This window comes from Ciconia boyciana, chromosome 4 (assembly GCF_034638445.1).
Source record: "Ciconia boyciana chromosome 4, ASM3463844v1, whole genome shotgun sequence".
Classification (NCBI taxonomy): Eukaryota; Metazoa; Chordata; class Aves; order Ciconiiformes; family Ciconiidae; genus Ciconia; species Ciconia boyciana.
The window spans coordinates 44198516-44213576 of NC_132937.1; the positions used below are offsets into that span (position 1 = coordinate 44198516).

Sequence of the window (15061 nt, forward strand, 5' to 3'; positions counted from 1 at the left end):
ATATTCTTATTGCAGTCTCCAGGATTATTTTTTTTTGTGTCTAAGTTTCTGGTTACAATTAGGATACTGTGGGGTTTTTTTATATTTGCTTTCAACTTCATTCCAACGGTGTTGTAATATTGTAATTTATAAGCTTGTATTTCCAGATTTTTCACTGGATGCTGTCTATTGACCCTTTCTGTTGGTGACTAAGAGTGCGTGTATTCTTGCATATAGAGGATTCTTTGGGAATTGAAAGACTAGATAAATTTCCTGCCATAACTTGATATGTATATTTTGAGTGCTCAGGATGTCTATAGTAAGACAGACTGTGTGCTAGTGATTAAATTGGGTGACTCAAAATAAGCCACCTACTTGCACCTGACATCTTACCTACTATGTCCCTTGAATTGGATAAAGTAATCATGGAAGCAGCTGGATCAGCTCTGACTGAAAACTAACTTGCTTGGGGGAAGAATTAGTTTTAAGTTGCTATTTGGTCACACGATCTCTTTGAAGAAGACAGAGAAGTGATCTAATGTCTTCTGCAGAATCATTTAATTTAGATGACTTAAGGTAAAGACTAATATATTGGCTTTTTTACTCTGCTGAAATTTTGCTGCAGGGAATTTTGTACAGTTCCATGTAGTTCCTGGTTGAATAACTCATCTGAAGATATCTGTTTTCTTCTCCTGACATCTGATAAAATGAAAACTGTATTTCTTTAGGAAGATATGAATATGGAAAAATTGATAACTTGTTGATTTGCAACTAACTATACCTTTTACGTGGAATGTGATACTTCCTTTTGCTTATCAAAAAGATATACCATGTTATTTGTTTGTAATTATATACTTCACATACATTTATTTAGCCTTTTAATTTTAACATGATGGGCTAGAAGATGGGAAATGGAAATTTGAAAGGAAACTAGAATTCAGCTAAAATGTACAAAACCTATCTTCTTAAAAAAGTTCACTATTTAGTTGAAACCCACATAAATGTAAGGGTTACACTGAAAGTTTTAAAACATTATCCTTTTCAGCTGGTAGATTCAAAAACATATTACATGTAATTGGTACCTGTAACTGATTGTTTCCACTCTAACTTTCCCCAGCTTGAAGAGGAAAATAATTTTTCAATTGAAATTGGTTTCTAAGGCTTGACCTCATTAGGATACTAAACAAAATTAGTACGATAGTATAAAGTGAAGAAAAAATGACTGCTAGTGGCCTGGTTTAGTACTTTCCAACTGGCATTTTTTCCCCAAATGTTTAATTAGTGGCTTTGATTGGTTTCAGCATTTAAATGCTACTGGAACTTTTTAAATTAATTACTGGATTGTATGTTTAAGCTATAATACAGATTGTTCACAGTGTCACACTGAACTCTAAATACTTTCATTCTGAAAATCTGTTTAACTAGGAGAGTTCTAAAAAATGTTAATTGGCTTACTTTGGTGCATAGTATAATGCCATATACCAGTTAGATTGGTTTATACCTTTTTAACAGGAAAGCTTTTATATTAGTTATATATACATATTCCCTATAGCTGTGTAATTTAAAAAATGCGTAATATAAGGTGAGAATAATTATATATAATTTAAAGCCAATACTGGATAATCAAATGTCTTTTGATGATTGGCTTTAGAACTCCCACCGAAGAAATTGTAATGTTATGGAATGCGAAATGTGACTGTGTTCAGTAGCATCTTTATCATGGCTATAGAAATACATACTTTTCTTTGCAGTAATAGTAATGCTTAGAAATAGTATCAAGTGATTAATAGCTTACATGATCTGGAACTTTTTTTTTAGTTCATGTTTTTGTTTACGGTGCCTATTATAGTGTCCAGTTCTGGCATCTAGCGAAGTCTTTCTGTGTAACTATTACAGTGCATCTAGTTGTAATTGGAATGAACGTGAACATGAAACAAGAGAAAGATAAATTATTATGGTCATGGTAGGAAAACAGCTGGCTTTTGCAACTTTAAGGGAAATCCTCTTAGTTTTCACCATAATACTACTACTAATAATAAACCTGTCAAAAATTATCAAAACCTATTTCCACTCCTTCCTACATATACCTCGTTTTTAGAAATATAATTGTAGTTTTATAATTATTTGTCATCACTTTGTGACAGGATGAATATGAAGAGCTGCTTCGTTATGCTTTAGTGACTCCGAAGTTTGAACAGTGTGTCTCGAAGTGGTCAGAACCTGCTTCAGAACTGAGAGCAGGTGGCAGATTTTCAAGTGTAACAGATGATGCCATTCACCGTAAGACTCCAGGTGGTATGTGCAAACCTATGCTTGAGCTTGCAAGAACAATGATATAACTTTTTTGACTGAAGTTTTCTATAACTTCTGTTTGAAAAATATACGTAACTCATATATAGTACATTTACATTTTGCACAACAAGAAATTTAGGAAGGTATATTCACTGAAGGGTTCTCTTTCTGACATCGCTTTCAGATGATAGTACTGATGTGCTGACAGTTCTCTGTGTTTTATGATGCACATGTTTAAAGTGGTTGGTGTAATAATGCAAAAAGGGGTGCCCTTACTTGTAGTATACTTCATCAAAACTTGACAGGTCACAACTGTTTTTGCTCATACTTGTGCTGCCATGATAGATAAATGAGTATTTAAAATATGATTATTTGGAAGTAAGAGTTGCCTTAAAATGGCTTTGTGTAATGACTAATCATGTCACTACGTGAATGTCATTCTTGCTCTTTTAGTTCAATCACTCCATTCTAGTTTTACTTTATTACTTGGTATTTAGGACTGTATAAACTTAATGTCTTGTGATGCACCAGTGACACTGGTATTTATGGTTATATGTTGTTTGCTTTTGTCACTAGCAGTTAGATTGAGAAAGCTCTGTTAATTTTGCTTCAGAAGAAATAGTAAACAATCATACCTGCATTATTTCTTTACTAGGGAGTTTAGCTTAATCAGGAAGAACTAACTTTAAACTAACTTCTATTCTTTATCATGCTGTTTCATTATAAAAATATTTACCTACAATTTTCTCTTCAGTCCTCTTTTTGTGACCCTTGAAGATGGGTTTATCTCTACTATTTAGAGGAGCATGTGGTGTAAAATGTGTAGATAATTTTACTACTAGAGACTAAGCAGCCTTGAAGTGCTGTGTAAATCTGGTGCTAATCGTTGTCTTGGAGTAAATGTCGTTCATGGCTAATATATGCAAGAAATCTTGGCCATGCTGATCAGAGCTAAGTAACTCTGCTAGCAGGAATTTCCCAGTGCGATTGCAAAGGGCAATATAGACATTGAAAGTTGTTTATTTCATATTAGAAAAAGAACCATGAGGAAAAAGAAATCTGTCTTCTTAAATTGTGTGGAGTTTTCACTGGAATATAATGCAGCCTTAGTAAGCTGTCAATTACCATTTAGTTAACTCATGTTAATACTATATACCAAAAAATTATCTAAAAACAGGCTCTTAAAATAAGGAATGTGATAAAGTGAGAGTTGTGGTATTGGTTACACTCTGTATCCTTCTACAATGAGTCTGTGCAGTGGAGTTTAGGTATGTTCAGACACCCAAGCCAATACCTCTCTTTCCAGTATACCATAAGGAGAAATGTTTTATCATTTTTATAAACTAATGGAGAATCTTAGTCCTTAAGGACATCATATCTGTAATTTCTCCCCATGCAGAATTAGTGTGGCTGTTCTTCTGAGTATCAGACTGCCATAGGAAATGTAGAAGGCATGATTTGGGGTTCATTGAAAGCATGAGAATAGATATTTGGAGAGAGAGAATATTCTGTAATGGCAGTAGATCTGGAACTAGAATGTGAATAATGTTAGAAAAACTTCTGCCAACAGAAAAGTTTCAAGTGCAGCCTTTGCATTTTGATTTTTACATATTGAAGGTTATTAACTTGATCCAGTGTAATTATGTCCTGTGTGGGAGTTGTACCAAGTTGCATAAGTAATCAGATCAATAGAAGCTGCTGGTATTTTGTACTATGGCAATTGTTTTTGAACAGTCAAACATTGTAGAAAAAAATCCACCATAGTAAGAGGTATTTCTGCAACTCCTAGAATGAAAGCAGTTGCTTGGGGTTTAAAAAATTATGATACAAAATGTTTTGATTGGGGGAATAAAACATCCTCATCTGTTGTATCAGGTTGAGGTACCAAAAATTGCAGTCTGAGAGATTCAACTAAAGGTGACATTTAAACTGTCTGTGATTTCCACAGACAAAGAACATTCTGTGGCTACTGTCAAGAGTCCAATACTCTCTGACCAGGTTCTTTTAGATGTTGCACACGAGGAGGGTTTAGTTTTCTAATACCAGTTTACTTGTCTGAAGATATTTGCTGTTTCATTGGATCTTGATTTAGCAGAGTAATAGAGCAATATACTGAAATTGCAATGCAAGCACATATCACGGTCTGTTTGGATCTCTCAGATTTACAGATTGGCATACTCTGTAAATTAAACTTTATTTTCTGAGCTCAATAGGAAAGAAAACAAACATATCAAACAAGGGCTCAATCCCCTTTGTATAGACTAGTTTAACATGTGAATTCACTGATTCATCCCTTTGTATAGACTAGTTTAACATGTGAATTCACTAATTCATCCCTTAATTCATTAGGTTTCTAACTCACAAGTTCTCCAGTTCATAACTTGCAACTCATAGCTCACACCCCTGTGAGCAAAATAGTTGCCTAACTGACAGAGGGAGTGCTCATCCTTCCTCCTCCATCAGGGTGCAGGCCTCCTCTGTATCACATCCAGAAGCACAAAAGCCTCAGCAGTCTGGCTGCTGTTGGATGGGTTTCAAAAGCTTTTTGAGTAAGCTGACGTATTTATACTTCCAGATTGGAAGTTTGGTCTATACTATTCCTGTAAATTAGTGGATTCTGAAGGAACTGCCAGAAAATCAGTGTGCAAGGATTATGGCTGCAGGAGACAGCAAGCTGCAGGTGATAACTGCTGCCTAATGACCTTTAGCCCTTCTGTCCATCATGGCCTGCCTACATGTTGTACTTGCCTTGATCCAAATGGCACTACTCCCAGGATACATCAGGCCTTAGCTTGAGCTGTGTGTTAGCCAAAATCTGAGCAGGACTTGGTGAGCAGTCACAGCATGGTAGAGTAATTGTAATTACAGTTACAGTTAGATCACAATACAAATATGATTCCTGTTACTGGTCTCTATCATGACACTGATCGTCCCCAGTTCCTGGGAAGGACCATGTGGATTAAAGACAGCTCAAGTGCAATGCTCTGTTGAAAGTTCATTTTGCTGGTTGCTCAGTTTTTACGCGTTGAGTTGAGCCAAATGCTTCCTGCTTGCTTGTCTGACTAGCACAGGAATGCATTCACACTGCTTGATTAACTAAGGCCACTTAACCAGTTGACCCACTCAACTGGAACAGCTATTTATGAAGAACAAAGACCACCTTCTGCCCCTCCCTGTGTTAAGTTCAGCCTTCTTTACAACAGCTGTGGTCACTCCCTATATTCTTCCCTAGGCTTCATGAGCATAGCACTCATCTCCTCTGAATCTTCTCCCATTGTAGCAGGCTGTTGACCAGTCACAGTAGCAGATTCGGGATTCAAATACACTTGCAAAACTCTTGAATTGTAGAGTAGTTCAGGTGAGCTGCTAGAAGCGTTTCTCAGCCTGCGAAGTTGTTCTTAGAAGGAGAGCAGAACATTTAAAACCCAACTATGTGGAATTATATTATGGAGCAAATCCCAGTTCAGCTCTTGTCCCCAGTGCTCTCTCTGCTTGAAGTTTTGTCTCCCAGTTTGAGTGGAACATTGTTTTGTAAGGGAATATTTGTGGTGTATGATACTGCCATTCATAAGAAGATCAGAATGGAAACACTAGGCTTGGCTTTTTTTGGAGGTAGGTGACTGTATACTCCATTTTCAATCAACTTTGTCTGAAGATAATATTTTAGCCAGCACTGTCTGCTGTCTCTCTTTAACTCTGTGAGAGGGGTTATGCGCTTACTTTTTTTTTTTCTTTCCCTGGGGCCAAACATGTAGCCTATGAAGTCTTTGTTCCTTTTTACTGCCTAAAGGTGTGCAATAGAAGTGAGAGGACAAATTTCCATTCCATTGTTACTTCTCTTGAAATATTTGAATAGAGTTATCTTTTAATATGCTTGGTATTACCAAATAAGAATAGTCATTTGCAAGCTGTAGTTAATTGTCATGGGACAGAGGAAAGAAATGCTCTTATGCTTGATGGTGATCAAAATTTTGCATTGTAATTTTATGTATTGCTTATGACAAGGAGCTGCATGTTCCTGTCAGTTACAGACACTCAGATATTTATTATCTTTGCAAAGGGCAACACCTTGCAAAACACAATTTGTCTTTTAACCAATTTTTTTTCATTTTGAAAATAAAAACAGTAAAGAAGGTGCTCTTGATCTTCTTGGGGTCTGGAGCAAGAAGACCATTTACACAGCCCATCATGCTTCTATTAACTACACACTATAAATAAACCTCTGGTGCTTTGCTGCTTTATCAAAACATAGGTTTGCTGCTCAAAATGTCACTACATCCTGTCCATCTAGGAAGGATGTGTCTTATATCTGCTTGAGACAGAGCTTGAAACAATCTAGTTGTAAAAACAAGGTTATTTCAGCTTTTAGAAAACGATCTGACCAAAATCTGTCCAGCTCTTCTATATAACCTCTAGTACTGATCAAGGGTGATTGCATATTTGAGTGGTGTTTGCCACAGTGTTAATGGCCTCAGAATACCTTTCTTTTTTTCCTGATACTAATAACAAGACTTTGGATGAACAGTGAGAAAGTAGTTAAATTCAAGTTCAATACTATACCTCTGATACTGATCAGGTAGGATAGATTAGCAAGTTGTTTCTGAAGGGCAGTTAATTTTTTTGTTTAGCTCCATTCTTTTGGCATAGCTACATACTCATACTAAAAATCAGGCTCTTTGACATTTGTTCTTTCCCTGTCCAGCTCTAATGCTGTTGCTGTGTTAAAATAACAAAGTCATAAATTATTAGGGTAGTGTTCTATAACTTTGTAAAAGAAAATGCACATCTGTGCTGGGTATGTAGCTAATACCTGAAAGTTTGCTCTTCTGCAGAGCTGCTCAAGCTTGCAGTGTTTTTTTCCCCTTCTCCACATGATGTTGATATTGAGACCAAGAGAGTTTCCGATGCCATGTGATGCCTTCTGAAATGAAGTTCTCTTTGTGGAGCATTCTTTGGTCTGGCATTTTGACTTTCTCGTCAGGTTTTTGAAACTGAAGTGAATATTTCCACTATGACAGTAGAAGTCTAATTACTGGTAAGCTCTATTTGTTGCAGTAAATTTAATTATACATAATATCTTCACTAAAAGCTTCCAGTCAAATAAGAAAAATAATTGGAATAAAACATGCCATACTATTCAATTCAATGTCCAAATGCTTTTTAAACTTTGAAACCTAAAACTTACTTTCCTGTTCTCGTTGCCAGTTTAGTTGATTAAATTTGACAATGACTAAGACTGGAGCAGTAAATTATTTGTAGCAAAGATGTGTAATGATGACTCAGACCCAAACAGTGGGAAAATTCCTTCTCTTCAGGCCAGCAGTCCTCAGAATTGATCCATTAAACTTCTGAGGAGATTTTTTAAAAAAACTATATATTTTAGCAAATTGCTACCCTCACCTTGGGCCACTGATAGCAGATCATGTGTGAGAACAGTCTGTCAGAGCTTATTTACTTAATAAAAGCAGAAGAAGTCAGATACTAGAGGAACACAGAAAAAAAAACCCCAGAAGTATTGGGATAACAGACATCTGGAAAAACAGCTAATTTCATTACCTCTACTATAAACAAGAATACGGTCTAGAGATTTGTTGGAGTAAATGCATGTGGGGATTATTTAATGAAGTACATTTTTATACTTTATCATATCCAAATAGTTCCATGTTCTTGGTACCTTAGTGCACTGTAACTGAATGGCATAATGTAATGCAGTGGAAGGAACAGAGGTGACAGAAAGAGAGAATTAGGAATAAGAAAGAAATTAATATGTATACAACTAGAAAATTATGGCAATACTGGAAGGCCAAGGTAAATTACATCGGATGATGATATAAACATGTAACAGATACACTGAGTGGATTCAGTGAAGGATGCGTCCTATGGTAAATAAGAAAAATGGAAGCTGAGTTAGGATAATCTGTATGTAAGGAGGATTAAGGGGAGGAGAGTGATGGACTTTTAATACTACGATCTCGGACTATGGCAGTTGTCGGTCTAGCTTAATATCCTGTTTTTATTGGTTACATTTTGTTCTGGTTTTTTATTTGTAAATATCTTGCAAACTGTGCTGTGTAAGTTGGGTATCTTTGTCATCCAAGCAAATAATAAAAGTTCAAAAATGAAAATAAACATTCACGCATTTTACAGCAACGTCACAATTGAAGGAAGAACACCACGACATGCAGGAATGGGAACAAGTGGTGAAGGACAGAACTGGGAATACTTGACAACAGTAACACTGCCAAATATTTTATATTGTGAAAGGCCAGCCAGATTCTTCGTCAGTGAAGTTAGATGTATTTCAAGTAGTCTGGGTCATCTATCTAGCAGGTCATATTTTTTTGAGATCTTTACAAGCAATGAAATTCTGCCATTAGCTAAGCAATGCTTCTCTCATTTTCAGGAGAAACAATGACAAAAAGCTAGAGCCTGATCTTAATATACTGATGTGATTGGGAATAATCTGTTTAATAATCTGTTTATGTAATGGGGTAGGGAATTTAGTCTAGAGAAATGGTGTGTTAGATGAGGCTTCTTTACCTCAAGCTGATGTTAATTTTATGATGTGTAGTTGTATATGACCTTGGGAGAAACACCAAAAAGCAGTTGTAACTGCCTCTGCATCACAGTTCTTCCTTATTTCCCTCTTGTTTTGGAGCATGAGTGTAGTAGTTGCAATTTGGCCCACTTCATGGGGACAGTATTAGCCAGACAGGTCTTCACACTTCCTTTGGACAGGAGACCTAACAGTGACAGTAACTGTAAAACAGTGTCAACCATCAGGCTCAGTCTTGAATAAGTTAGAAACATATTTTTCCAATGTCCACTGAAAATACTGCTTTGTGACAAACAGTTAAGCTTATCTCTATATGCTTGTGCCAAAAAACAGTACCCATCCACTATGAAACCAATTGTACAGACAATATTTGTTTTCAGAAATGAAGACTAAAATGTTGGTGGTTTCCTCTCTCCATTTATGAAAGGAGGAGAGTATTCTTTTGAAGTTGTCCTGATTGTTATTAATACCAGGGATCTGCTAATCCCTCTTTTCCAAATTTTTTATTCAGCTGTCAACTCAAATAACGGATTTTCTGTGAGGAGTAGCTAAATATGAAACAATATTTAATTTCCTGTGCTTACTTAAGTATTAAATTCTTTATTCTTAGCTCATTTTTTTCTTCCCATCAGCTGCAACTCAAATACATGCCCATTAGTTTCTGGGCATGGATTTATTTTTATTGCAGTGGTAGTTAAGCCACATGTCATGGTTTAACCCCAGCTGGCAACTAAGCATCACACAGCCACTTGCTTGCTCCCCCCCCGGTGGGATGGGGGAGAGAATCGGAAGGGTAAAAGTGAGAAAACTCGTGGGTTGAGATAAAGACAGTTTAATAGGGAAAGCAAAAGCTGCGCACACAAGCAAAGCAAAACAAGGAATTCATTCATTCCTTCCCATGGGCAGGCAGGTGTTCAGCCATCTCCAGGAAAGCAGGGCTCCAACAGTTACTTGGGAAGAGGAGCGCCATCACTCCAAACGTCTCCCCTTCCTTCTTCATCCCCCAGCTTTATATACTGAGCATGATGCCATATGGTATGGAATAGCCCTTTGGCCAGCTGGGGTCAGCTGTCCCGGCTGTGTCCCCTCCCAACTCCTTGTGCACCCCCGGCCTACTCGCTGGTGGGGTGGGGTGAGAAGCAGAAAAGGCCTTGACTCTGTGTAATCACTGCTCAGCTTAAACATAGCTAAATGTTTAACTGTACAATAGCTAACTGTAACAATAACAATATTTGTTTAACTGTAACAATAGCTAAAATGTCCCTGTGTTCTCAACACTGTTTCCAGCACAAATCCAAGACATAGTCTCATACTAGCTACTATGAGGAAAATTAACTCTATCCCAGCCAAAACCAGCACACCACACCACCTGAAAGGGAGGCCTTATTGTGTAAGGCATTCTATAAATTCATAGTAGATATTTCCCTTCTCAAAGAGTTTAAAATCTAATTAGATGAGCAAATTAAAAGCTGTAAGGAAAATGTATGCAGATGCATACCAACATTGAAATACACACACAGGTCGCGTTGCGAATGCACAAGGGAAGGCCCCTGGCCTCAGGAGTTTACAGTCTCATTAAGGAAAATGGCAAAAGTTTTTAGATTTTTGATCTGAGATGTTAACCGACAAGAAGTCTTTACTGAGAGAGATGCTTTTTGTTTGTGGTAATGCTATTTTTTTGGTACTTGCTGTGAGCATCCTCTTTAACATGAAATGATATTAAAAGATTCTGTGCTTTAAGGGAGCAGTAGTTTTGATTTGACTAATGTTACAATATGACTGTTGGTTGAAATGTACTTGTATCTTAGAAGCATATATTTGAATTGGTTTGTTTGTTTTACATGGAGAAAGGAGGTTTCTGATGGCATAAACATTTTGGGGTTTGGGGAATTTTTTAATGCCTAATTTTAACTTCTATCCAGAATGCAGACCAGTTAGCCTTTCCACAGTGTCAATCTTTATTCTCTGTTTTATTATTAGTCTTAATATCCATGAAGGAGCCTTCTGAGGCCAATATGGAAAGACTTTGCCCTGTTCTTTCAGAAGAGACTTCTTCACAAGGGTCCACACGTGGTCCAAGAGAAATCAACGAAACCATAACGACCGAATTAACTTTACCCGATGAAAAAATAACTCAAATAGAAAACATACTTGATCTCTGGAGTGGAAGTCTTAAGGTATTTATTTTGTATGGAATCCTTAAAAATCATATACAGATGTCAGTGTGTTGTAGAATAAGTGAGGGTGCAGGAAAAGTTGTGGTGTTATTGCACTGGGAAATGGTGGTTTTCTTATAGGTGGTTGTTGCATATTGCGTATAAGCATTAGAATATCTTGTTTCAAGAGTTTTGGAATAACTTTCTCCATTAGGGATGTTCAGTTATTATCATTCAATAGTTCATTATGTCTGGTAATATTTATAGATATAAACAGCCTGTGTAAATGAGGGCAACACTGTAAATATTCATGTCTCCTTAATTGCTAAGTGTTTTAAGATTAAAAGATTAGGGAGGAGGGAATAATTTTGCTAATTGCACTACTGGCATCCCTTTAACTTTTCAGACAAATGTTCTGACTGAATTGAGAAAATGGAAGCTTAGTTTGATCGAACATCACCAGCTTCAAATGAGACAAGAAAAAGAGAAACATGCTGCACATGTGAGGCAATTGAGCAATGAGATGGAAAACCTGAAGGAGTTGCTACATACTTACGAAATCTCTATTGGCAGAAAAGATGAGGTAGTAGTTCAATTTAATAATTCAACAGTTCCTCTCTTTTTAAAAATATCCACACTGAATTTTTGGGTCTGTCTCTTTGAATAACAGAATTGTTATTGTTACTTGCAGCAAGTAATGTAGAGAAATAAATAATATATTTAGACTGTATAGTAGAAAAAGAATAATGTTTGCTAATAATATTGTCCATACTAACAATGGAAATTTAACATGTTTTATGTACATATTTTGCATTGTTTGCTTCTTAAATCTAGGGTCTATCGTTGTTCCTTATTTGTTTCATGAAGGTCACGCTGGCTTAGATGAGTCTGTTAGCTCTTACACTTTAAAAGCCTTTAATTTTTGGAAAACCAATTGAATTGGTTTTCTTGAATTTTGAATGAGCATCAGTCTTCCACATGTTAAAGAGTCTCTATTTTCTTATTCTTATTTGTACGAATGTAGAAATTTTAGGAATTCTACATTTGTACAAATTCTTAGGTTTGTACATTTGAGGTCTCTGAGTTACGCTTTTCTGCTATCAACAATATCAACAAGTTCAAAATTAAGTAGAATTGTGGAAATGGATATAAAATTTTGGCATCCCTGCAATCACATAATGTAATTGAATCCTCTTATTGCTATCCTGAATTTTTAACCACCTACTTGAGAACACTTAATGGAGTTTTGGTTTTTAATTCCTATTAACCTTTTTTTTTTTTTTTAAATGCCTATTGAGGGAGTTAAAATATGGAGGAAGATGTTGTTCTTCATCCATTTGGAAAACTCTCTAATCTTACAGACCAAGCAAATATAAATGTTGTAACATTACAAGAATAGGATTAGTATAATATCATTTAACTAGTACATATGTGCAGAACCACAGTTATTTCAGTGTATATCATTGAAACATATCTAATTCTGTTGGATAGCATTGTGTGTCACTCATGTTTAATGCACTATAATTCTCAATGATACTTTGAAAGCAGTATTTTTTTTCTGCTACTAAAGAAATTATTTATTCAGCCAATTTTATAGTTCTGTTTCCAAAAAAAATTGGTTTTTAGAAAATAAGAAAATTATTTGATTTAACGGTAGGTGGCAGTGCTTCCATGTATCACACCATATTTACCAAAACTGCTGTATTCTGACATGGGCATAACCCAAAGTCAATCAGCCTCACAAATATTATGAATACCGTAGATTCTTGTTTTCACACTGGAAATCTCACAAATGTTTTTTAATGACAAAAATATACTAATTAACAAACATGGATTTAGGCTAAGACTTCTAGTGTGTATTAACAGGTATGCAGCATCTAAAGCTGGTGTTTTATGTTCGTACATGACACTTTTTCCACAAAAGTAATTAATTATTACATTCATTTCCTTTGCTTTCTATTTTCTTATTGATTTGTTGACAGTTTATGCAAATTTACTTCTGATTTTAAATAAATTCATTGTTATTTATATAGCTGAGACTATTAAGTTATTCTGAAACTGCAAAAAGTTAGAATTAGTCATATATAAGCAGAGAAAAGTAGCTTATTCTAGATTTATTAAAATACAGTATTATGAAGAATTCATTCTTAAAAATAGAGATGGATCAGCTTTAAATTACTTCAGATGTATCAAATTGACCTTTATTTGTTTCTGACATCCATATTTTGAACACCTTAAAGAAACCAAGCTTTTGTCTAGTAATAGTTCATTAAACATTCTGAAGATTGACTGAAACGGTTTGTATGAAATTTTGTACTGAAACAAAATAGGAGTTTTGTACTATTTGCTAGATAACTCTTGTTGATTTAAGGGTAAATTTATTTTAAGTATGATTCATTTCATTAATGTATGTTCAATAGTTATTGCACATAACATATGCAGCATAACATATTAACATATGTTAGCATATAACATCATAAAGCATTGTTCTTCGCAATATTTATGCAGTAGTTAAAATAACTTTGAGTTACTCCCAAGGGTGTCCCAATGTTTGTCACTGTTGCCCATTGGAGTTGCTCACATGTGACGGATGGCAGAATCTAGCTTAAGGAGGTGGGAAAAAATATAGATAAATACTCAGTGATTTGGTGTACCCAATGTGCATCATGCCTGGCCTAATTTTTAATCTGGGAACCTCAGCTGTTTCTGTATGCTAATTAAAACGTATTTAGAAGTTGGTGGTAAAAGTCCCTAGGTGCATTCTCTGTCCAGCAGGCCACTTTGCCTCTCAAATGTTTTGATTGCTGTAGGCCTATATGATATATTTCATGAGATCTTTTGAAGAGAATAACAATTCTTAATCAGATTTTTCCAGTTCTTAGCAACTCCTTAGCTTGTTTATTCTGTTCAGAAAATTGAATAAGCTTTCTGCAGATAAATCGTTTCTTTACACTTCAGTTAATTAATAATGCAGTAAAGCAAACTTTTAATATAAGTGTTCCTGATTGATCAAAATTGTCTTTGCAAATAAGTGATTCTTCTGACCTTATACTACAGTAACATTTAATTATTAGAAAGTAGCACAGAAGCCTGCAGATGTAGGATGAAAAAACAAGTCAGCTGAATTTTTCCTAGAGCTACACAGTGAAAGTGTTTAAGTGCCGCAGTCTGAGTGTTGACGCCACAGGAATTTTACTCCTGATTTGAACTCTGATTATTATTTCCTACTTGATTAGACTATAGGGAAGACTTAGTAGAAAGCATCTGTTAAAAGCAAATGCTTTAACTGAAAAATAACAGATGCATAAAGTACATTCTATTTGTCTTTACAAAGGTCGTCGCTATTGAAATAGCATTAATAAATATTTTTGCAGGTGATTACTAGCTTGACCCAAGCATTAGAGAGGCAAAAGGAGAGAATAGAGTTGATGAGAAAGTTTACACTGTGGCGGATTCAGCACATTAAAGCCAAACAAGAGGTATGTGTGCAAAATAAAAATGCAATGCAAATGAAACCTCTGGACTCAAAAGGGTCAGAGTTGCTGCAGTTCCTGCTACCATTTGAAGAAATGACAGTGTTCTATATTGATGTGTTTGACAATGTCAGCTAACAGTTTGAAAACATCAATTCTAAAAAGAATGCTGCTGTCGGAATACTCTCTGGGATGGGGAAAAAATCAAACCTATACTTGTCTTATATTGCCCCAATTACTGTGATCAGCTCACGTGGTGTACAGTATCTGCATTTTGAAGTACGCACTGGGGGAATCTCTATCTAAATTTCAAACACATTGCATTTGAACAGTCATGTGATACAGCATCACATTTTTTGGAGAAACCACTTTCACAATTAAAACTTCAGCTGCCCTCTTTTCTCACATTGCCAAAACTTCACACATGCATGGTTACACCATATATGTGAGGTTGTCATTTAAGTGTCATTAAGCTAACCTATAACCTAAGAGTAACCTTTGTGTAACCTAGGAGTTTGCAAATATGGTTTCTCGTACTGGGGACAGTAACACTCCATGACGTGTGCAGGAAGAAACACTGAGCTGCTGATGCTATGTTGTGTACC

At 35.7% G+C, this 15061-nt stretch overlaps 1 protein-coding gene across 10 annotated transcripts in view; it reads left to right on the forward strand.

Moving 5' to 3' along the window:
* The window catches only part of POC5 (POC5 centriolar protein), a 30936-nt gene that overhangs the window by 6413 nt on the left and 9462 nt on the right, over window positions 1-15061 (forward strand). For 2 of the 10 annotated variants that reach the window (XM_072859845.1, XM_072859843.1), the window contains 4 exons: window positions 2124-2274; window positions 10808-11004; window positions 11390-11566; window positions 14358-14462. In XM_072859845.1, coding sequence (XP_072715946.1) covers window positions 2124-2274; window positions 10808-11004; window positions 11390-11566; window positions 14358-14462 — 630 coding nt within the window. Of the gene's footprint in view, window positions 1-2123; window positions 2275-8418; window positions 8602-10807; window positions 11005-11389; window positions 11567-14357; window positions 14463-15061 lie in introns of those variants that run through there. The other 8 variants (XM_072859846.1, XM_072859844.1, XM_072859852.1 and 5 more) reach the window with 7 other exon arrangements.